Here is a 24,392-nt window from a genome sequence, read left to right as displayed (position 1 = left end):
ATTAGTTATCCGTTGTAAAAGCTGGGAGAAAAACCTGCCTTCGAAATACTTAGTTAGCTTTTTGAACGGTAGTAGTACCGCAAGAGTAATTGCCAAGACGTGCCAGTCGTCTTGTGAGAGGAGACATTCTTCCGGAATCCGCTTCGTTTTATCTGCGTGGCGAGACATAACCGATGTGTAGATCTCGATCGGGTCTTTTAATCGGAAAGCTCTTTCTACGGCAGTGAAAAGGGAATTCCATCGAGTATCGTTGTCTTGGAGGAGCATTAGTTGGCTAACCTCCCACAGGACTTCGCCGAATTCGTCGACTTCCTCCTCGCTAAGCTTCCCTTGCGCGTATTGAAGGAAGCCCTCCCGGCGTTGCGAAGACCTTCGGACCCAGCCTTGAAGATTGTGAATCCTGACGAATGCGCCTGTTGGCCGCCATGCTTCGAGGAAGTCGAGGATCTTTTGAAGGGCTGCTTGTTCCGCTGATTGCGATTCGAGGCTCTTAAGCACGTCTTTGAGCTTCCCCTCTAGGTAACTCGTTGCGCCGACGTTGTAGATGTGATTGGTACAGCGAATCCTACGCTCCTGCGGCTGAACGTCAGGTAAAAGAGCGGCGATAATATCGTTGACTGCGCTGTCATTGCGTCGGCGTTGTCGCATGTGAAATAACCTAAGTCGTCTGCAGAGATCTCGTACTCCGAGAGTACTTCACGCAACGCTGGACCGATATTTTCACCAGAGTGCGAGCCACGGAGCCGCCTCAACGCCAAAAGCGACGTCTGCGGTCTTTTTAACGCGTCTGTGAAGTGAACAGTAACGCCGAGAAGCCCGTATTCTTGAGGAGAAGTCCAAAGATCGGAGGTGAGATGCTTCTTGTATAGAGAGGCGGCAAGCTTACTTCTCAATAGCTCTTTTTGCGACCGGTACTCTGCTTCTAACCACGATCGAATAGTAACGCCGCTGTGAGGCAAAAGCTCGTCAACGAGTTCTTCGTTCAAAGAGCCGAGAAGCTTTCGAAAGTCTGTGTGTTCGACGGCCGAGAAGTGTACAGGGCTGCCGTCAGATCAGATTAAAAATCAGATATATCAATCAATTCAATCAAATTCAGATTAAATACGGCATTCTAACAAATCAATCAATTCAGACACAAGCATCTATGCATCTGATATATCTGATATCTGTAGAAAAGATGGTGACTACCCTAGAACCGTCGGATCATCTTTATGTTCCGGCCCCGCACCTTCCTTTGTCATCTTACTTTCTTGGCATGCAGATGTTAAGAAAGTAGCCCTAATTACACCAATCTTCTTAACAAGTGCACCACAACAACCACAATCCTGCGCTTCGCGCAGCCCACGGCGGCGGCGATGGCATCCGCCACCTCCTGCCCGCCTATTGTCCCGGACCCTTTTGACCTGGGAATCCATACTCCTGCCAATCTCAATCGAGGAGCCCGCACTGCCCTCTTACAAAACAGCCCCGCTGTCGTGAATGGACCTGTTGGGGTCCCGCTCGCCTTCAGGAGGACGGCTCAAGCGCCGTCTTCGCCTCTCAATGCGATCTCTACTGCTGCGGCCACGGAAGGGGCCCAGCTCGCCCATCCCGCCCCCTCCTCTGACCCTGCCCCGACTACTGAACAGCAACCAGTCTCCCTTATTGAAGCAGCCACTAAGCTCGCACGCGACCGTGCGGAGGAGTACAATGCCAAGTTGAAGGTGTTTCAGGCCTTATGCGCTAAATTCGAAGAAGCAGCGAAACAGTTCACCACTGGGCCTGAACGGGAATTCGCTCAAAAGTTTGCCGACAGCTTCCTAGACTCCTGGAATCAGGCGCTCACTGATGCCAAATCTGCTCCCGCGCCTACTACCTACAGCGCCATCGCGGCCTCGCCCCCGGCTGCAAACAACGCCCTTGCCCACCAACCCCGACACCATCAACAACAACAGCCCCCTCATCGCCAGGGACAACCGACCATAAGCGCCCCACTCCGAGTGGACCTCCGTGTCTTCATCCGGCTGGATGTCGAAGCTCCGGCCAGGGCCCATATATCCCGGAAACTTGGAGTGGATCCACGCAAGATCCCGCGCGTACTCCAAGTCAGGTCCGGATGGGCCGTCCTTACCGCCGACATAACCACTCGCGACCTCCTCGTGCAGAGACAGACTGAATGGGCACCCGACTTAGGGGCCGCCGCCGTAGAGACCAGGCAGGAGTGGTTTACCTGCCTAGTCTCAGATTACCCTCGCAAGCTGACCGACCTCCATGGCAATGAAGCGGATAGCGACGCAGCCGTGGACGAAGAAATAGAAATCCAGACAGGGCAGAAACCCGTCAACATACGGCCCGCGCGGCATCAACCTGACAACCCCTTAACGAAGACCTTACTTGTGTCCTTCCTGGAGCCAGTCAAGAAATACTGGCGCCTCTTCAGCAGCCGACCAGCAAGGCTGATCAAGAAAACCGACCGGCCAAGGCAGTGCAACGTATGCTTGAACTACCACCGGTCACGTACCTGCCATCGACTCCCCCTGTGCAAACGCTGCGGCAAGGCCGCCGGCCACGACTCCGGGGACTGTACCGCCCCCGAGCAATGCGCCAACTGCCTCGGCCCGCAGAGCGCCAACTTCGCCGATTGCCCAGCACGCCCGAAGAAGGTACATGGCGTTTTCCGCCGACTGACCAAAGAGCAACGAGGACATGTCCGGACCGTTGGCGCGGAGGCATACCGACAACGACACCTAGAACCACAACCAGGGTCCCAGCTGGAAGCCCAACAAAGCGACGACATCGCATCACACGAACAGCCAAGCATTCGTGGTCCAAGTCCAGCAGCATCAGGAGCACCCTCGTGCATCATGGTGGCCACAAGCCCTCAGGCGGCCTACGAAGCGGAGGAGGAGCCCGAACATCCTAGACTAGGCTCACCGAGAAAGCGCCGTATAGTTCTCATCACCCGTCCTCATGACCAGGAATAGATACTCGCAAACAAGAAAGGACGATAGGAAGCCGCTGAGGATCTTCCAAGCCAATGTCGGAAAGATCCCCCCGGCCCACGACTGCGCCCTAGCGCTGGCCGACTCCGAACGATATGACATTGTCCTTTTGCAGGAGCCATGGACGGCTCATACAGATAGCCGTTCATTGACCAAAACCCATCCGGCATACGATACTTTCACGCCTGTCGAGATGTGGGATAATAACGACACTCGGCCTAGAGTCATGACATATGTCCGACGAGACCCAAGGCTCCTGGCTGATCAGATCCGGCCCTTTCAGACTCGGGATATTCTATGGCTGATGATCAATGGCATGACGATAGTCAACTTCTATAGTCAGAATGACGAGCATGACGCCCTGGAGATACTGCTACAATGGCCCGTCCTAGGACGCTGCCTCGTTGCCGGTGACTTCAATGCCAGACATCGTAGTTGGCAGACAGGCCATGCGACCAACCGCGGCCAAGAAATCGCAGCCTGGTCATCAGAAAACGACTTGAACCTAATTAACACTCTAGACATCCCAACAAACCCATACGGCAACACGATCGACCTCGCCTTTACTAATATGCCACTGGCCGAAGCTACTGTTGAAGACCATCTCGCTACCAGCTCTGGCCACTTCACACTTAGCTTAACCCTCCCGGATATCAGGCTAGCTCTGATTCAACCGGGTAAGGTACGGGTGACAACAGAGGACGAGCTCAAGCGATTTATCGAGATCGTAGAGCTCGGGGCCACAAGAATCCCTCTCGTGGACTCGACACCAGCGGAACTAGATGAGCTTGCCTCTGCACTCGTGAATCTCCTAACATCGGCAGCAAAGGCAGCTGGCCGGCCTACACGGAAGGGCGCACGTACTGCTCCCTGGTGGACTGAGGAGTGCGCCGGTGCCGCGGCGTCATTCCGTGCCATTAGAAGACTCTACCCTCTGGGCTTTAACCAGGATGTCCAGATCGCCAAAAGAGACTTCCACCGCGTCATCCGTCGAGCCAAGAGACTATACTGGCGAAACCTCATTGATAGCTTCACCGATAGCAGCGCTGTTTTCAAAGCCGTTCGGTGGCTGAAGTCCCCAGGACCCTTCCAGCCACCACCGCTGCAGGTCGGCGATGTCGTCTATGAAACACAACTAGATAAGGCCAATGCACTTCGTCGAGCTACACTGGAACGAGGAACGGCAGGCGATGTCATCGAAAACCCTTGGATACCAGTCTCCTTTCCTAGATCGATCCCATTTCCACTCGAAATCTCCCTAGACCAGTCACAGTGTGCAACCCTCCATACAGGCAATACATCTCCTGGATCAGACAACATCACCGTTAATCTCCTTAAAGCCGTATGGCATATCATCGGGACGCACGTCCGCCGCTTGTTCGAGAGATGCCTCTCTGCAGGCCACCACCCGAAACCATTTAGGGAGGCCGAAGTGGTCATGATCGCCAAACCCGGACGCCGAGACCTCACATCGCCACGGGCTTGGCGACCTATCTCTCTGCTCTCCTGCCTCGGCAAGGGTCTAGAACGGCTGATCGCACGCCGTCTAGCATGGGCAGCTATTCACTACAGTGTTCTTCACCCACAACAAGCTGGTGCTCTCCCCAAAAGGTCGGCAACAGACCTAGTGACCGCCCTGATCCATGATATCGAAGAGGCGTTTGCTCGCAAAAAGGTGGTCACCCTGGTCACAATGGACATCCAAGGCGCGTTCGACACCGTCTTGCGCAACAGATTGGTGCTGCGATTGCGCGAACAAGGATGGCCTGACCATCTCGCTAGATGGGCTGGATCCTTCATGAGTGGCCGATCGGCCCGTGTCAGATATCAAGACACCCTCAAACCCTCCTCTCCTCTCCAATGCGGCCTCCCTCAGGGGTCGCCAGTATCGCCAATTCTTTTCCTACTCTACACAGAGCCCATCTACCGACTCGGCAACCCCCAAGGCCGCTTCGGCTATGCAGATGACACAGCTATCCTGTCCATAGGCGACACAGTAGACGAAACTACGGCTATGACTTCTAGTGCCATAGATGAGATGGTGCACTGGGGAGCGACAAACGGCGTTTCCTTCGACCCAAAGAAGACCGAAGTCATGCACTTCTCTCCCAGAAAACTCATGACCGCTCCGGCGGTACGTCACGGTGATATCGAGAAACATCCCAAGTCAGCCCTACGCGGGCTGGGTATATGGCTTGATAGTAGATTATCGTTCCGAATCCGTGTCGAAAAGTGGGCGGCGAAAGCGCAGGCAGTAGCCTACTACTTGGAAGGACTGACTAAGATAAAACACGGTCTGCTGCCGAGTGCGGTCAGAAACGCCGTCAGAGCATGTGTCGAGCTGGTCCTACCTTACGGCGCCGAGGCCTGGTACCCAGGTACAACCCGGCCGCGGTGGAGTCAGCCATCTAAACATATAGTATCCAGTAACCAACGTCTCATACAGAGGACGACCAAGGCCATGAACCAATCCATGCGGGCCATTCTCCTTGTATGGAAGACAACACTTATCGCCGCTCTCCACCGGGAAAGTGAGATACCACAAGTCGACTAACTCCTAGAAGCACAGCGACTCAAGTTCTCGGCATGGCTTAAGTCGCTCGACGGAACGCATCCTCTGACGACCCGAACACTTCCACCCAATCTACTTATCTACCACGATCTCATTAAACGCAGATATCAAGCACCGACCGAGAGCGGCTTCGAGGCACGTCTTGGACGCACCGACAAGCGCCCCATGCCTTGTGTACGACCAACACTCCTTTAGCATTGCTTTAATCAGGAGCATATGGCACCGCTGTAGATAGTATCGAAAGACGAAACGGCTGAGGCCTTCCTCCATTGGTTTCAATACCTCGACCCACTTACCCTGGTTGTATACTCAGACGGCTCCCTGTCCTCAGAGGGAGCCGCCAGCTACGGCTTTACTATCCACCAGAACAACCTCTCGGTCTTCGACTGATCGGGTCACCTAGGGCCGGCGGACGTCTTTGACGCTGAGGTCACAGGAGCATTGGAAGGGCTCAAGGCCGCCCTAAATCTTCAAGAAGTAGCAAGACAAGTATCATTATCTGCCTAGACAACCTTGCAGCCGCCACATGCCTGCGAGACACACCACCTGACTCCTCACAAAGAGTCTTCCTCGAGTTCTAAGCCCTGGCAGCATCACATAGGGCCACACAAGTACGCTGGGTACCAGGACACACCAACATTCCTGGCAATGAGCGAGCCGATAAATTAGCAAAAGCAGCATCATCACTGCCTGAACGCGAAGGGACTCAGCCAACGCTGGCTTACCTGCGAAGCACCGCAAGGCAGAAACCGAAAGAAGCATTCAAGACTTGGTGGTCCACCGCCCCCCCTGAGTAGTATAAGAGATCCAGTCTCAAGGCGACCACAGGCTGCCCACCGGAGCTATCGCTCCCGTGTGGAATCTTGCACTATCTACTAGCAACGAGATCCCTCTATAATGACTTCACCGCATATCACGAGAGATTCGACCATAGCAATGCACACCTGGTCTGCTTATGTAACCGACGCAAAGCAGCAGATTATATTTTCTATTACAGAAAGGTACCACCGCGTCATCGGATGAGGCATCCCTTCACTGAATACAGCAGTCAACCTTGCAATAGGAAAAGACTTCACTAAATTTGTCAATCTATCCAAAACAAGCGCCATCTTTGACAAGATCTCTCCTAATCATTAAGACGAGGCCGGCTCAAGACGCACTCGCATCTCTTCTCTCATTTATCTTCTTTTCTTTTCCTTTGTGACCTCTTCTTGCTACCTGGGCTCTGCCAGATCGAGGACGCTGCAACGCACTTCATCTGACCGTGACCACTCGGGGCAGCCTCGAACTGCCGCAGCCAATGCTTTACCATAGCCTGCCTGGTCACAGGCCTGTCTTGCGACTACTGTTTATCAGCCGCGCCTGGCCATCCCGCTGTCGTGTAACAGACTCGATACGATGCGCCCTTTGTGCCGCTGATATGCTGGATACAGTCGTCTGTTGATGCGTTTGCAAATAATTGCCGCTTGATAAGGACGTCTAATTTCGTGCCGCGATTGACTAATCCTCTCACAGCCAATAACGTGCATGATAAGCGAGTGCTCCAGACAAGCGAGTGCTCCACCAATCTACACCTTAAGACCTAAAAAGAGTAATAAAAACACCACAATCTATCTGATCAATTAAAATTAATTGCTATACTATTCCCTATTGACCTCGATTGCCTCTTGACAGGTCCTTGCATTATGCCCGGTCTTTCCGCAAATACTACACTGCCGAACCTTTGGTCCTTGTGACCTCTCGCGACAACCACTTCTTGACGATTCAGCTATAACCTGCGTATCAACATCCGTCTGATCAATTGCTTGTGATGCTTCCCCTATAGTTAAAGCCCCTTCTTTCTGTACCCTAGCCCTTTTTCCCCTCCGGCGTCGCCCTACTGTCTTATTCTGTTGTTCAAGTTGTCGAACCCTATCATGTAGTAGATACTTGGAATGCGATTGGGCCTCTAGTGGTGTCTTTGGGGTCCTTGCAGTCCAAAGGGTCGATGGTATTGTGACCTCTACAGGAGGCGTCGGAGTCCGAAGCTGCACATCAAGCTTCGAGATGACATTTTCTGGGTCAAAGGGAGCAAGCCCAGCTCCTCTAAAACCTCCCTTGATATTGCTTTCTGTAATAGCAGCTTGGTGGGCGGCATAAAAGGCAGGAAAGAACTCGGTCTTGGAGATGTGGGTTATAGAGCATCTGATCAGATGCTCTATTTGTCGGCCATATGCCTTTTTCAGCGGCCCAAAGCACCCTACGTCAAGAGGCTGAAGTAGATGAGAGGCATGAGCAGGCATACAGAGTGTGATAATCTTGTTCTCCTTGCAATATTCCTCGAATTCGATGGAGTGATCCTTGCCTGCACCAATGATGAACGGCGGGATCGATTGACCTTCTGCACTGATCCCCTCGATCACAGTAATCCATTCGCGGTTTCCAGGCTGTACTTGCTTTGGTCTTCCTTGCCTATGGGAGCTTGTGACGACGATTCCGGGCTCAATCACGCCCATCATAAAGCCGGTCTCATCAAAGTTCCAGATATCATCTGATCGGATGCCGTATTTTGCAATTGTATTCTCTACAAGCCGAAACCAGCCACGAATAATAGTCGGGTCTTCGCATTTAGCTCTCTGATAGTCATACCTCCGAGATAGACGTGTCTCTAGCTCTGGTTGTCGCTTGACGAAGTATTGAGCCCAGCGCTTGCCGACGCGTTGCGCGTTGCGGTTGGCAAGTAGAGAATTCGCGATATCTTCTACATATAATAGGCTTGAGGGAAATCCTTGCGAATCTAGGTCTAAATGAATTAGATTATTATCTGCTCTTCCTGATCAGATAGTTTCTGTGACTTTGTGGGAGTATCACGCGTTGAAAGAATGCCTCGCTGGCGGCGACGTAAGGCAAAGCGGTCAACATGATATATAGCTGCGGCCTTTCGAAGACTTAATTTTGGGTTATTCTGGAGGGCCTGAAGGGCAAGAATAATCTTAGCTTCATTTGAAGACTGTGGCATATTGGGTTATTGAGAAATATCTAATTGAATAGTGATAGTGTAGGTTGAGGGATTTTTGGAGCACTCGCTTGTCTGGAGCACTCGCTTATCATGCACGTTAGTATTTTGTAATTAGCACATAGATAAACCTCCGTTCCTCAGCACGTCCTTTGCCCCACTAGGGGGACTTTTCGGGGCTAAGGGGGGCCCCCAGATGAAAAATATCTACATACATACATGGATTGTGTTGTCGCCGGACCAAACCAGGCATTGCGATTGGCTCGTAGCTCCCAGAAGATTCGATATCCAAGTGACCCTGGCTCGTCCATGGGATCGGTCCAAAACGGCGGCAACGGGTGAAGTAGGTCAAAGCAAGATCAAGGCCCGTTGACCCCCGTGCCAGTGAGCGTCCCTAATCGTCGAGTGCCGAAAAAAGGAGATCAACTACCAAATGTCACCTGCCCCAGAGTAAAAGAAATTGTCTTATGAAACCTCATTTGCCAGAACCAACTCGCTATCTCTAAACAAGCGCGATGCGCATCTGCGTCCCGTATCGGTGACTGTTGATGGTTTCTGTGCTGCATTGCAGCTAAAGACCCTTGACCCTGGATCAGACAGGGTGTTTTGCACGTTCCATGAAGAAGCAAAACGACCTTGTTCGATTCGAGACAACCATCGCCGGGCTGATCTGATTAAATTAAACGAGCTTGGAAGGGAAAGGGTAGGAAAAGGAAGTGCAGTAATAAGATGCGGAATAACAGAGGAGAAGACGGACGAGCGCGATAAACAAAGACCAGGGTCCAAAAAGCAACAACTACCGTACCATGGATCGATTGAAGCCTTTGCGGTTGGAACAATGTTGGATCTGCCAACTCTGCCCCCAAAGGGAGAGATCGTTGGATACAGAGCACCGGGGCTGTTGACGGCTCTCCGATATCTCCACCCAATGCGGTCAATGCTCCCCCATCTGTCTCCATATCCGCACGCCCTTGGGCATCGAAAAGCGTCATGTCGACGGAATGTGATCATAGCCCTAGCCCACGATGTTACCTTGTCTTTCTCACACTTCCCCGGTTGGGCCTTTTCGTCTGCCAACCCCGGACTAGCACTAGCGCCTAAAGTAGTAGGGCCCCCTTGCTCGGGGCGCTGTCGAGCTGGTAGTTCCAATGATTCCATCAATCATTAATCCGTTATCATTTAATTAGCGATTTAATTCAAATAATTTACTTGCTCAATCGTTAGCCGGCGACCAGCGACCTGGGCTGACCAACCCAGCTCAATATGGGATGCAGAAGATGGCAGGCTAGTAATCTAAAGGCCTACGTTGGAGGGTCCATCGCAAGAGACAAGACATCGTCCAATACCAAGAGCTGAAGGAGGAGGAGTAAGCAACAAATCAAAGCGCCATTCCCGAAGGAAGGGGTCCCTATCAAGCCCGAGCCGCTCCGGGCGCCAGCCTAATGATCGTATTTGATGCCGCTAAGGGGCGCTGCCTCTGGAAATAAAGAACTACAGAGTACAGGAGACCAAAGATAAATACAGTAGGGTTGAACAAACAACCTAACCAGCAAACAGATGCATGAAAAGCCTTGCGCCCAGACGCTTGAGGGCCGCTCGAGCTCTACTGTGGAATGTCTGGGCCATTCAGCATTGGGCGCTTGCGCTATGGTGCTGCGCTAGGCTCGGTTTGGAGATGCACCGACGGATTGGTTTTAGGATCCAGCCATCTTTAACGTTGGACCAGGAGGTGCGAAATCGAGATTTTGCATCTGGATCTAGCTGATGACAATGCGGTCTTTGTCCCTCCATAAATCGACGCTGATCCTGTGTGCGCTGTGTGTCTCGGTTTGTGTCTCTCCGTCTGTGTCTCTCCATCCGTGGCCGTTAATTCACTGCCAATTGGCTTTCAAAAGCCGCCGGCCATATTTACGGATGCCCTACTTAGCCTTACTGTCTTCTTCCCATATCCCAACCACCTCATCGATCTGGCCAAGAGATCCCAACTTGTGGGTTCTCTGCTGCTTACAGGTCAACGCGCAAACAAGCCTACGAATATGCACAATTTTTCCTTATTCGATTGCCGCCATCTCCTGCTCCTCCTCTCCCCCTTTTGAGGCAGAGTGTTGTTTGACACTCGCTGTGTGGCCTAAACTTTCGGCTTTCTTAGGCCGGGTATAATCCCAGACGTCCGGGCCTTATCCTTAGTCTCTCGGTAGCCCTCACCTTTTCCCCCAGCAGCGCTTAGTTCCGCCAGGGGATTCCATGCTTACTGGTACTACTTATTGGCTGCTACATTCCAGTTTCACTTCTCTCATCTGGTTACTTGGGCGATTGATCGGATTCTCCGAGAGGCAAGTTATGACAAGCAACCATTAATCAAAAATTCTTACCTATACGGTTGGCCCGAACGGGTACTAAATTCGACTTGAAATGCCAAGGCACATCTTGTCGCTGACTCTAAAGCCGCAATCGATCTCCAACGGTTAAGTCAGGATCTCAAATAGTCGTAATATGTATGCCTTCACCAATTGCAGGAAGCTTGATGTTTAGATGTTAGGCTCATCCCAAGGAGGTCTTAAATTCAAATCGCTCAACTGATTCTTTGACCTCTTGTCGCTGTAGTATTTGTTCAAGTCTCAATTATGCTTTTCATCCGCCGTTAATGCGTGTCCCAGCCGTCCAAAATTCCTCAGCTCCTCTCGCCTAAACGCCTGGTATCTTCCTTGACCCCTTCCCAATGTCTCAGGGACTGCTACAGGTCTTCTATGAACCTCGCGCCACGGTAACAATATTCAACCAAGTCAAACTGTTACCAATTACACAATAGACTGGCTATATGTGCATATACGGCACATTAGCTTACTATTAGTGCTCTGTACGCCGCTCCGCACCCTCTACATCCATCGCGAAGCGACCCTGGCACGGCGGGTATGCCTCTGGTAGTCGGTATTGTAGATTTGCAACCATTGGAATCATGTTATTCAAATATTCCACACTCCGAATGCCTTCATCCCAGAAGAGAGGACAGGTTCATCCGAGAATCTTGTTTCTTTCGAGGCTGAGACTCCTGGTGCACCGGTGAATTAGGCGCAGTAGGCAACTGCCCTTGAGGAGCAAACGAAGGTAGCCTAGGTTGACACTCATGGTGCTCTCTGGAAGATGGCGAAGCTAGTGTGCTCAGGCTGTGTGCGTTGTGAAAGGGTGGTAGTTCGACTGGCATATGGAGCGAGATGGGCTGGCGAGCGGGTGACGTGATGTAATTAGAACTGATGTCAGACTCAGCAGATTCGGAGGAGCATGGTGAAGGAAGCGGAGACTCAACCCAGAACACGGGGTGACGAAGGCTTGGACTCGTGAGAGGCAAGGCCGATGTCGAGATGGAGAGTCCAGGTGGGTTGTGGGGGTAGAAGTCATCGTGGGTCTGCACGGCACATCGACGGTCCATCCTCCTGCGGCGGTTCTGGCTACCATTCCACCAGTTCTTGACAGTATTATCACTTCGGCCATGAAGACGTCGCGCAATCTCGGCCCAACGCTTTCCCATTTCATGCACTAGTCGCTCAATCTGGAGTCCCTCCTCAGGTGTAATAGGATCGTGGTTGAGAGTTGGCTTCAAGTTTTGATGATAACGCTCGCGGCACTGCTTCGGTGTTCTTGAGCCCAGAGTCTGGGCGATTCGTACCCAGTTGAGAGGGCCATGGGTTTGAACTAGGTTCATCAGATACGCATCTTCGGCGTTGGACCAAGGGCCTCTCCGGTGAGCAGTCATGGTTACTGATAGTGGCCGGTTGGCAAGTGTGACGATGGGCTATTAAAGTAATGGGCAGTTAGATGGTAGTGTTGTAGATATTATTCGAGCTTTGAATGCAGGAACGGGGTGGTTGCTCATTGATGTTATAGATGAAGATGTAGATGGTGAAGGATATTGAGCCTCTGGAAAAGAGATCTTGGCTCAGAAGGAAGGGGGAGAGGTGATCAAATATCCGTGGGAAAGCTGGATGGGGCGAGGATGGCATGAAGCGTAATGTATGGGGAAAAGCAAAGTCGTGACACCTGGGCGGGTGTGATGGAGTGACCGCCCTCTGGCAACCCCAACTATCTCGACAGCGGCAATCCTGGTGGCAGATCGAGAAATTTTGTTGGCGGGGGTGAATCTGGCATATCTGGAACCGACGGGGGTGTGTCAAACCGCTGTTTGCAGGGTGTCGGGCTCATCAGCTATTGTCCGTTATCCTCAGAGGGCAATACTAAGAACCAACGACAAATCATTAGTGGGTGCTACAGCGAAGCAATGATTGACGATGTTTCTTTAATTACTGATTAGACTAAATCCGTTTCAACGCCAATGACACAGGGTTGGTTGCAGGCTTGCTCATCACCTTCACCGTTACCATCGCTGTCAGCGTCAGCACCGTGGACCCCCTCAGCCTGTGCAGGGACAGCTAGCAGGAGGTTCTGGCTGGGACCAGGGTCTGAGGTAGGACGATCGTCGTTAATGGGTGGCTGCTGGCCTGAGCCATCTGGTTGGGATCGTCGGAATGAACGACGGATACGTAGTCAGCAAGGATTAGAGGTACAGTGGGATGCAATAAGTCTGAATACGGGGCGTGTATCCTTTCAAGCTGCTAGCTACTTAAGTTGAGTCTGTGCGTATATTATCTCTCGTGCGCCAATTTCAGCTATACTGATTGGCTATTGGAAGCTTCTTACTAGGATTAGAAGTTTGCTAAGATAAACAGGGTTAGACTGAGTGTGCCAGTACATAAACAGGTGTTCAAACTTATTGCATCCCATTGCACCGGCTGATCGTTGGGGGTGCTTCTGCTTCCCACGTCGGGCCTTTTGACAGTGCATACTTGCAAGTGGCTGTACGCTCCTCAGTTACATCGGTATGCTTTGGACAATAGCAGCTATGAACGAACACGTTTGGAATGTCTGCAAGATCGTATTCAGGAGCAAGGCCGCTGGGTCATGGCGTCGCCTGTAGTTAGTTACGTAGTACTAAGTTAAGGACAACATCGCCTGCCCGCGTGCCGTTGCACTGCGATGCCATGGTAAGATTGCCGAGTCCAAAACCAGGCAATCTTGGACATTCTCTGTACATCCGAATACTGAGGCGGATCTGGGACCCTGGTCCTGCGCAGGACATGCTGTGATATGCTGTGCTGTTACTGCTGCTACTGCGCCATTATCGCATTCTCCTGTCGACACCACAGGCTGTTCGTCCACGGTTGATCAGATGTGGAGAAAGCCGACCCGGGTCCGAGGATCGTGTCGAAACTGGGGTTGTGAGAGATGACGATGGACGATGGGAAACGAAACGAAACAAAAACGCCATCGCCTGAAGGCAAAGATTGACCAGTGCGCCTGTCGAGCACGGACATCAGTCCACGCTTTTGTGGGTACAGCGCAGAGCGCACAGGCTTAGGGGAATTAACAAGTTACATTAACCAGCTAACATAATGATAAGCGAGTGGGACACTTTTGACTTTGCTAGTATTTACACCTTGCAAGATAATTACGTTAATAAGTTCTCAAAAATTCAAATTAAGCCTAAAATAACTCAAACCTTTATATGCTATTAGCTAGCTTTTAAATAGCTTATATAAATTTTTACGGAATCATTAAAAAAAATTATATAACGTGCATGATAAGCATGCGCGACAAAAAGGCGGCATACAAAGCGTAATAATATCATTCTCTTCACAGTAGATCTCAAAGTCGGCCGAGTGGTGATTTTCGTGACCATCGAGGATCAGAAGACGATAAGAACCAATTGATCGGTTTTTGTTCAATTCGCTTATCTGTTCAACTCGCTTATCATACACGTTAGTCTTTTCACTTATGTCAGTGAGGTTTCTCAGGTTAAGCATAACTCTAGTGAGGAGGGAAGGCCGTCAGAAATGATAGGGCCACTCTCTATTATACGTTGCGTGTAGTATTCCATCATCAAACCGATGCGATTAAGGTTCTCCGGTATGGAATTTGAGTTCAACAGAGTTCCCCAGTTTCTAGTAAGTTACGCAAGGAGGTTCCGGTGCTTAAGTCGTATCTTTCCATTGGCAATGTCTAGATTTTGAAATAAGTGGGAATCTGCCCCGCTATCACGGCACGTCACCCATATTTATAATTGTTGATCAAGATTTTCTGGTGTGGTATTTAAAGAGCTTCAATTTTCGCACAAGCCCAGGATGATAAGAGATATTATAGGAAATGAATTCTTGACCTTTACTAATTTCTGTCGATGATTTCCATAAGGTTGGGAAGCTCTAGGTAAATACTTTGCGGGTCAGCCGAGTACGACTCTATAATTGAACTGACAATCCAAGCCTCTTGCACAAACACTTCAATATCGCATGCAAGACATCGGACCATGTATCCGCAGGCACCAGCACCATTCAAGAAGGTCATTACAAGAGCTTTAAGTAATTCAATTATTTTGGGACGCCACATGAAACCAACTTGCCGAACATGTTTCGTTTTTAGCGTTCTCCACCGACTAAAATATCTGTGCCGATCCCCTCCTTTTATTGGGAACTAAAGTTGCGCTTGAAAATTTCTTCCAACACTAGCCAAAGGTTCAATGTAACGTCGACGATGCATCTCCTGATGATCTTGCTTCATGATCGGCATATCGAACCCACAGTTATGCCGAATTGTCTGAGGAACTGCCAGGAAAGCCCGAGGCTAAGACATAATGAACCAGTTGCCCCAAGACATGTCATGTAGGACCTCTAATTGCTGAAAAGGTTTGATGAGAGAACTGGGCGCCTCTCCCGCCTTTAGAGGCCGTCGTTCCCACCCTCACCACCTCGTGGCTTCTTTCCTGAAACCTCTTGTTGCTCTCTTCGTATGACATATAGGTGGTCTATTAGGATCTAGCCTTCTCGACCATGAGCTTTCCCGGTGCAGCGCCTCCATCCTCGGGCGTGGAGCTGAACCTAAAGCATCCATAAGATGTGCTAAGGTCGTGCAATTATGCCAGACAAGCTCTTACCATTGCGTCTGTGTCAGCTTTCGTTGTGACTCGTTTTTATGTCAAGACAAGGGTTATGGGAGGAGGGACAACGAGAGATGACTGTGAGTATTGTTGAGGAAGGCCATCTCATATTGAACGCTGACCCTGAAGAGTGGCCACTTATACTTCCTACGTACCATACACAACCCCCCTTTCGACAGCCCCACCCTTTCGTCAAGCAAAAAAAAAAAGAGGACCACCAAAAATGGACAACTTCACTTGTAAACAACTCGACCAAAATGAGGGACATGTGCAAAATATCTCATCTCGCAATAGCGAACAACTATCTCTATTGGAATTTAGGTCTTTTGATAAGCCGTCCTGACCGCGTGGTCCGTTTGTGGGGTACGGCTTCCTCTCTCACTTCAATGACCGAGCTAGCCTCTGATTCTGACTCTCGCTCGTCTGAACAGACAGATTCCACCACGACAGACTCATTTTGAGTCTCCCCTTCAGGTATGGCTTCTCCAACAGCTAAAGTCTCCCCGAGAGTCATAAAACGCCTGTTAGGATTCGGTACCGCCTTCCTCTTCTTCCCTCTCTTCAGCCGAGCCAATTCTTCCTCTAGGCTGGCAATCCTCTGCGTATGCGCCGCTACTGTCTGTTGTTGAGCCTCAAAGCCCTTGGCTATCACGTTGTACCGTCTCCGCGTCTTTGGTGTTTTGTTCAGCCCAAGATCTCGAATTTGACGGCTCGTCTGTGGAGTATCGTCCGAGCCAAGATACGGCCTGGGTTCAGGAGTCGCTCTTGGGCCGCTGTTTGGCCTGTCTTGTTGGATTTCAGGGTGTCGCAGCGCTTTGGAACGCGAAATTGGCCAGTTACCAGTGACCCTCCAGCCTGACAGTATGTTCTTCTTAGTCATTCCAACTCGGCGAGCCTTGACGTAGGCCCTGATGAAATTGACCTTGTCCATCGGAGTGGAATCAGTCAACGAGGCGAACCTTTCCAGCTCTCGTCGATATGCAGCCTTCAACGCGTTAAAGACTCCATTGTCCAGTGGCTGGAGCCCATGAGAGCAGTGTGCTGGTAGATAGCAGCAATAAACGTTGTTCAAAAAGCACGTGGCCATCCATTCATCCTTCCATCACTCAGCACTGATCGTGAGATGGGGGAAATGGAGGACATACTGTTGCATGGCTTCCGTGACCATCTAAGATGATCAGTCTCGCGTCTGACTCGTCGGCAGGTGTAGTCTGGGGCAGATAGACTCTTTCAAGCCATTCAATGCCTATGTGGTCATCAGTCCACCCGTTGGGCGAAGTTATGTAATACCAGTCTGCTATCTGCTTGAACTCGTCAAGGAACCATTGTTTCTGCAGTTCCTTCCCCTTGAAGATTATGCCAGGAACTAAAGCGCGGCCGTCAGCAGTGACAGCTTCGATGAATGAAGTCCAATTCCGAGTCTGTGGTCCCTTGAGGAAGGCCTTGCGCTTCGGGTCCGCGCTTCCAACAACTAAGCTATCTAGGCCTGAATGAAGAGAATTAGTCGGTCAAAATGCAAGCACCGACAAGTAATAGAGGTGAATACTTGCCGAAACCAGTCATAATACCGCCTTCATCAACGTTGACGACGTTTTCAGGCTTGATCCAGCCATACTGGCCATCCCGGATATCAAAGTACCAATGAACCGCTCTAGGTGTGAAAGAGTCGAACCTTTTAGCTTCTTGACGTCTACCCATCTTGGTCTTTAGGTCTGTGCGGCGATTGATAAACTTGATCACCCAGTTACGTCCTAAGTCGGGATGTTCGCCCTGCTGTCTCAGCAGGCCCATGACGCAAGCGCGGATCTGACTGTGGGACGGAGCATAGCCCAAAGACTCCTGACGGAGTATCCAGAAAGCGAGCCTATCTTCTTGGCTCTTGGACAAACGTCGGCGAGGCTGGATCTGGTCTTCAGCGGCCCCACGGCCGTTAAGTCTATCGATGAGGGTCGTTCGGGGCACTCCTCTTCTCTGGGCCGCTTGAGGGGGTGAAAAACCATGATCGGTAATGTCCAATATGGCCTCAGCCATATCGTCCTCTGTATATTCCCATTGAAGTCGTGATTTAGGCATTTTTCTGCTGTTGTCGAGGGTAAAGATCAAAAATCACGAGAAAGAGCGGTGAGGAGGTTAGTGACCATATTGAAAATATTTCAATAGCATGACTTGCATATATCGCGTGCCCAGCACATCCTCAACAGGTCAAAATAATTATCTCCACTCATTTATATAATCAATAAAAGAAGCTTCTTTTAGGTAGCTATTTATTCTGGCCAAATTTCGTATAAGTGAAGTTGACGAATTTTGGTGGTGCTATTTTTTTTTGCTTGACGAAAGGGTGGGGCTGTCGAAAGGGGGGTTGTATATGGTATGGCGCTGCAGCTTCCTATGTCTTGTATCTGTGAAGGTAATCTCGTTCTAGGCGTTGATGATCGGGTATTGTATCACAGCCTGCGTTGGTATGTCCATCTGTTCTCAAGCCGTTGCTGTTCTTGTTAACGCCTTAACAGCTGGGACTTACGGCGGCGGGCTCAATCAATTGGAAGTACGAAAGGAATATGCGCCGATTTCTTTCGAGTAAGTTAAATACATATAATAACATAACTAATCTCTAATATTATGGTGTTACAGTCCGGATATGCTGCCACTATCTTCTACGCTCCCATGGCCCTGATCGTCAAACTTGCTCTCCTCTTCATCTCATACGAGTCTTCGGAGATGTCCATAAGGAAACCATGATAGGCATCTACATTTTTATCGGCATGCTTGTGGCATACTATGTGTCGGGCCTTTTCATCAAGATCTTTATATGCTGGCCGATCAGCGCGTACTGGAAAGGAGAGACAGACAAATGCTTAAACCAAAGCGCCATCATTTTCGCCGATACTATCATCAGTGCCATCAGTGACTTGGTCATTTTGCTACTCCCGACCCCGCTCACGTGGTCACTACAGCTATCTAGACGGAAAAGACTCCGAGTCATTGGAATTCTTTGTGCTGGAGGCGTTGCGACAGCTTTCAGTATCTACCGATTGGCAATGATCCTGCACGAGGGCAAGTCTGTAAACTAGACCATCGTCTTCACAAAGGCGATATTATCTGGGTAAGAACATCCCCCGATTTACTTAACAGTGGGACTAATGGTCATAGCAATGCGGAGGCCGGGATCGGCTTTAATATGCGCCTGTCTTCCATCTATAAGCGCTCTCCTAGTTCGACGTAAGAGATAACCCTACTATGGAAACCAAAGTCACTCAACCCACGAAGACGTTAGTAGACGTGGAGAAATCGTGATGACCCGATCCTTCCACGTCGATGCTGGAAGAACAGGCAAGGAGGTACACCACGACGCTTACGACTTGGGGCACGACGAGGCTGAATTATTTGCTAGCGTTCAGGCCAACCCAAAGAGCAACTATTCGAGTCGAAGAAGGTCCGAATCTACTGGCTGAGCCATTCTACCGCATTATTTAGGCTTATCAGTACAGCCGTTATGCACATGACGAAATCAGACATCAGAATCGAGGACGGCTACAGTGTCGATTATGAGATTGGTCCACATGGAGTTATTACCTCTGGTGTTAATACAGAAACCGAAACAAACAAAGGACAAAGACTGTCAAGGAGACGGGCGCATAAAAGACCTTATTATAGTATTTAATAACACCAAGAAAGTACTAGCAGAGGGCCCAAGCTTTGCACAAGAATCCAATTCTGGAAATAAACCAATACGACGGCGTCTTGGATGATGTTAAGTAAAACACTTGAGAGACTCGGCTTTAGCCAGTTAATAAGTACTAAGTAGAATTGAAACCCAGATCATACCCAGAGGGGTTGCCCATACCTCAAGGAAGCGGCGGTGCCTTGGTTTGCAAGAGTGCTAGAAAGACGGAAGGCCTCCCCCATGAACACTTCCGACCGACTGCTGAGAATAATGATCTCTGTTCATAATGAGGGGCTAGAGCTCGCTAGTAACCAATGACAAAATTAACTCTTAGTACAGTAAAAATTTGCATCGTCTTATTTTTACCTAGTAATCTAGGGGATTAATAGATAAGTTAAAGCTAATGCATCCCGCCGTGTATTATACTTAATGGGGCCTGCTACCTTATGAATTTATACTTCAAGTGCAACCTCCTAATAGATTAGGTGATTAAGCCTATTAAGGGTATATAAGTAAAAAGAAAAAGGCCTAAAACACATTTAGCATTTTAATAAGTATATAGCATATCTTAAGAATGGCATCTATCGCATATTAGTGATTAATAGTTACTTACGCTACCTCTCCACTCGTTTCGACCGATTCTGTAAAGAGAATAAGATTATCATAAGCTCTATGCCTTCTTATTTATCTCATATTCTTTAACCTCTAGATAATAGATACTTCGGCCCTCTGAAGCGAGCATATAGTCAATAATCGAACAGCTAGTCAAGTCACATATTAACAATATGACCAAGGTTAACTTCTTAATTACTTTTAAGGCCGCCTTCTTTGCTATTATAGGAGAAATAAATATCAAGTCAGGATTAGGGTATTGAGATTAGTACCTCTGGACCCGGCAGTTATCCTATCAAAGCTAGATATCAAGTTACAAACGCTAACGTCCCGAGTAAGCCTAATAACAGCGGCGGGACCTTGGACTTCCCAGATACCTCATAACCCCACGGAAGCCATTTTATAATCAACACCAACCAAATATCGAATTGCTCGACACCAGAGTAACTCACAGATACCGATATATAAGGCCGTAGACGAGCTTGCGAAAGGCACACAAGTTTTAGCACATTGAGTAACCCTTCTCAACGACCAGGTCTATTCACTATAAAGGACTAATAAGGCGCTTAGTAGGCATCGGAAGGCAAAAAGAACAAGACTATAGCTTAGTGAGATGACGGCTATTCAGCTAGGGCAGGACATAATATCTCAAAAAGGTATCAAGAAGAGGATCGAGAAGGAAATAGACGGGAGTGGTAGCCAACCTGGAATAGGCGCAGCAAGTAAAGGGAACCGCGGAAGGTACGGCAAGTCCAGAAACAATATGCTGGCAATGAGGAAGAGGGAGATTTTATTTACATATATAATTCCGAGTAGCAGCTTGGAATTAGATATGTTGTGGTGGTGTAATTAACGTTGACATAGATGGAGTGGTGGAAAATCCGTCGTTCGCTTATATCCGCTGCTCGCTTATACAAAACGTTACATGTTTCCAACGTTAAAAGAGTACAAATTTGCACCGCTATTGCGTTGCATCGTTTTGGACTAAATGAGGGGAGATGGGGATTTCGTCGAGACCACTATGAAGACGGCAACCCATAAACCAAGAGTTTTCCCCGTAAAGCCGAGGCACAGCACCACTGGAAGCAAGGCCCGAATAGTTGGCATATAGCTCCGCCGAAATATTCGTGCTAGTGGATCCAGGTCGATCTGGATCATCGGTCATGTCGGAGCTTTGAGCTTTGAGCATTGACAAAGGCTGAATCGAGCTCTGATCTAGCAAGTTAAAGTAACGATAATTGGCCAATTCTAGACCCTTAAAACTTGAACTTGGCTCTATTCGAGATAACGCGACCAAGAAAGAGGCAAGATGTTGAGCGATGTAACCCAATGGACTAGTTCGGCGCCAGGTGTATCTCCCTCTTTGGCTCTCCTTCCAGATTTGACTTGCCATAAAACGCACCTTCCCCGAGCGCCACTGCCTCGGAACAGGCCCTGCCAATCTATCCCTCTTTTCGCTACGAGCCCCACCCTTGGCAGTTTGCGCCCTCCTATGTGGGGCTTTGTTTCGGGCCTGTCAGCCTCCTCTTGGTTCTTGTCCCGCGTCGTCCCCTGGCCATGGCTGTGGTCAAGGGCTCCAATCATTCAGTCATGGTCATCAACAGGGGCCGATGAATGAAACAACTTGCCTTCTGGTGACTGCGCGCCTAGCTATCAGCGAAGAGACCGAACTCGATGGCGCGCGATCATGGCGTTAAACCAGTCTTCGGGTTGCCGTCCACACTTTCGGTTTGTTATATACCCTCAATTCCACAATCGACGTTGCACTCACGTCCTACCCGTTTTGTCAAAGCCGGAATACTCCACCCTACAGTATCTCCATTGACTAGTGCTAAGCTCGCCGCCCTAATATCGACAACATTAATATATTAAGCCGGCGCCATCGATCTCTAGCACTGATCTACCCCCCTTTCTAGCCCCTCGACTAAATCGGATCATTTTGACACAATGGCTCATATCGCTGAATACATCGTCAGTATTGATGTTGACCATATAACAAGGCCACCCTCTCAGTCCTCAAATGACTTAGTATGAACGCAACTCCCTCGACACTTTAAGTCTTTCGTTTAGCCCAGGCTTACCAATCCTGTCTCTTCAGAATCAGCTTCATCCAGAGAAGCCATTTACTTGGGGAGTGCACAGCCCGACCCACCGCGGAAATACCAGTTCTTCCCCCAGGAGACGAGGTTGCCGGTCCTTAACAGCAGGACTAAAGGCGTGGACGTCGAGAAGGCTATTTCTACACCTTCGCTGCCAACGAGTGATAGGATAGACAAGCTCGCGCTAGCTCCCAGTGGCCTCACAAAGAGGCTCAACCAGTATATTTTGGTCCGACAGCGCAAAATCAGTGTACCAGAGCTTGGGCCTATGACAGCAGTTCAAGAACTTGCCATTGATTCCCGTATGTGATCCAAGCCTAGCATTTGACTTGATCTTGTGAACTGACTGAACACCAGCGGCTATTCCTGGACGCCCGACGCCCTCACACGCGCGCTCCACTAGTGTCCCTAATAATTCGTTCGGAGAGTACCAGCTTACGGACACTTTCCTTTACATCTCCAGCGATGATAAAGGTTCCCAGTCTCAGTCTCTCGGCAAGGAGGCTCCTCAGGCATGCTCTCAAGGCATAGCCACCGTCTCGCCGAAGTGCCTTGACCCCCCGGTCAATCCCAAGTCTGATGTACCATTACCCTTACTCCAGCGCCTGCAATCCCTCAACTACTTCACTACTAGGAATGAATCCCCTAGACATGGCCGCATCAATGGATCCCCTCAAAGCCGCACGGCCTCCATACCCAAGTCTTCTATGCCCGATCTCACGGCACCTAAGTCAGCATCGACCAATGCCACGTCCTGCGGCACGCCGGCTACTCCTGTTTTAGCACCACTAATGGAGCCTAATGCCGCATATCTTAACCTACGGAATGGAAGTTACACTCCTCCCACCATCACGACGGAAGTAGGTAATGCCTCCCGAGGCCACCGAAGGGGTGACTTGGAATCATCGGGGACTATGGGCAGAGGCCTACCGAGGGAGGGATCTGGCTTAGGTACCAACAACGATCCATTCGTCCAGAGACCAGAGTCGAGGAGAGGCAAGAGCTTGGAGCAAAAGGCCTTTGAACCGTTGCCTATTGGTCTGAAGCAAGCCGATGCCTTTGAGCAACTCGAGCAGTCTGAACTTACTTTACTTCAAAAGAAAGCGTTCGACCAGGTAAGACGATTTGATATTCTTAAGTCAGCGGATGTCGAGACGCTTTCTAAGGTCAGTCATATAGTCAGTATTGCCAGCGGAACCCGACTAATAATTATACAGGAACTCCGTCACTTGGATGAGAGGATTGAATACTTGCGTCATACCTACAATGCTCTCCGCATAGGCCGCCGGAACCTCCACTCACGCATTTGCCAGTACCTGCGCTCTTCTAGTATCGCCAAGTTCAGCCATGAGTTGTTGCTGAAACAGGAGGAAGTACTTGCGAGTCTGGATGCCTCTATTGATGACTGGGTGATGAAGCTGGAACAGGCAGAGAACCGACAAACCCGCGTTCATCAGAAGCTTCTCGAGCATATTGCTGCAGCTGCGTGCCTACCTGTTGGCGGATTGACCACTACACCGGAGCCACAACAGACCAACACTCCTGCTTCTAGCACCGGTGACATATCGACTCCTTTGCGAAGCCCCTCCAAGGAAATATTCGCATCCGCTCGTCCCTTGAGCACCTCACCCTCGCCTCAACGCGCCGTAGCTCGGGTTCTCAGCACCGTCGCGGAGCAGTCTATTATCGGAAAGATAGCAAGACGAGAACCTGAGCAGCATGTGACAAGGACTGCATCTCCGAATCGAGCCGATGTGGAGATCATCTGCATCTATGCTGGTGATAATTTGTATGTTTGACGAAAGGATATCCTGATGCCAGGGCCGTCTCTCCTCTAGCGTTACCACCAACAACCCAGAAAAATGAGCCTATTGAGGGCGCCATCTCCCTTCTCTCAAATTTCGTCTAATATGATCTGTAGAAACTGGACAGCGTCCATCTTTGTCCTTAATCATATGCAATAGATGAGTTGGAAGTTATCGGGAGCGAAGTTGGTGCATGTGTTGCTGCCCACTGCAAGACGATGTATCCTGAATCAAGTCTTCTTTCCTCAACAACAGGCCCGTGCATCAGGCATTTTTATTTCGGCTCGATTGGTGGCGGGGCTAAGCAACTCAGTCTCTCGACGCCACACCGGAGGGCAAAAAGAACAAGTCTCTAACTAGGTGGAATACTTTCTATTTAAGCAGGGCAATATATGATATCTCAGAACTGTATAAAGAAGAAGATCGAGAAGGAAATAGGCAGCAATGGTAGTTAGCCTAGGGTGGACTAAGCAAGTAAATAAAATTACAGGAGGTGCGGCAAGCCTAAATATAGTTTGCGGATATCTAAGAGGGAGTTATAATTTATATAAATAATTACATGATAAGCGAGCGTCGCAAGCCATTTTTCACCTTAAAAGGACTTTTTTAAACTACTCTCAAAAAGTCTACTTAGCTTTAAATTAGTTCAAATTATAATATAATATACCTAACTATTATATAT

The 24,392-nt window shown here is 49.7% G+C and overlaps 3 protein-coding genes across 3 annotated transcripts; 2 read left to right on the top strand and 1 right to left on the bottom strand.

The window, feature by feature from the left end:
- Positions 1-11,537: 11,537 nt before the first annotated feature.
- Positions 11,538-12,299, bottom strand: FOBCDRAFT_276673 (Homeodomain-like protein; the record flags this gene model as incomplete). Its single annotated transcript, XM_054705598.1, has 1 exon — positions 11,538-12,299. The coding sequence occupies one exon, from the start codon at positions 12,297-12,299 to the stop codon at positions 11,538-11,540; it is 762 nt and encodes a 253-aa protein (XP_054561573.1).
- Positions 12,300-18,265: 5,966 nt separating this feature from the next.
- On the top strand, positions 18,266-19,191 carry FOBCDRAFT_204078 (uncharacterized protein; the record flags this gene model as incomplete). The annotated part of the gene is made up of 4 exons (XM_059609105.1): positions 18,266-18,588; positions 18,681-18,749; positions 18,781-18,868; positions 18,922-19,191. The coding sequence occupies 4 exons, from the start codon at positions 18,266-18,268 to the stop codon at positions 19,189-19,191; spliced, it is 750 nt and encodes a 249-aa protein (XP_059465345.1).
- A 2,562-nt stretch (positions 19,192-21,753) lies between these two features.
- FOBCDRAFT_241711 (Up-regulated during septation-domain-containing protein) lies at positions 21,754-23,814 on the top strand (the record flags this gene model as incomplete). Its single annotated transcript, XM_059610386.1, has 5 exons — positions 21,754-21,834; positions 21,949-22,207; positions 22,263-23,020; positions 23,123-23,694; positions 23,727-23,814. The coding sequence occupies 5 exons, from the start codon at positions 21,754-21,756 to the stop codon at positions 23,812-23,814; spliced, it is 1,758 nt and encodes a 585-aa protein (XP_059465344.1).
- Between the last annotated feature and the right edge of the window lie 578 nt (positions 23,815-24,392).

The sequence above is a fragment of the Fusarium oxysporum genome, chromosome VII (genome assembly GCF_013085055.1).
Source record: "Fusarium oxysporum Fo47 chromosome VII, complete sequence".
In the NCBI taxonomy this organism is placed as follows: domain Eukaryota; kingdom Fungi; phylum Ascomycota; class Sordariomycetes; order Hypocreales; family Nectriaceae; genus Fusarium; species Fusarium oxysporum.
This window is presented reverse-complemented; position numbering and strand designations above follow the sequence as displayed.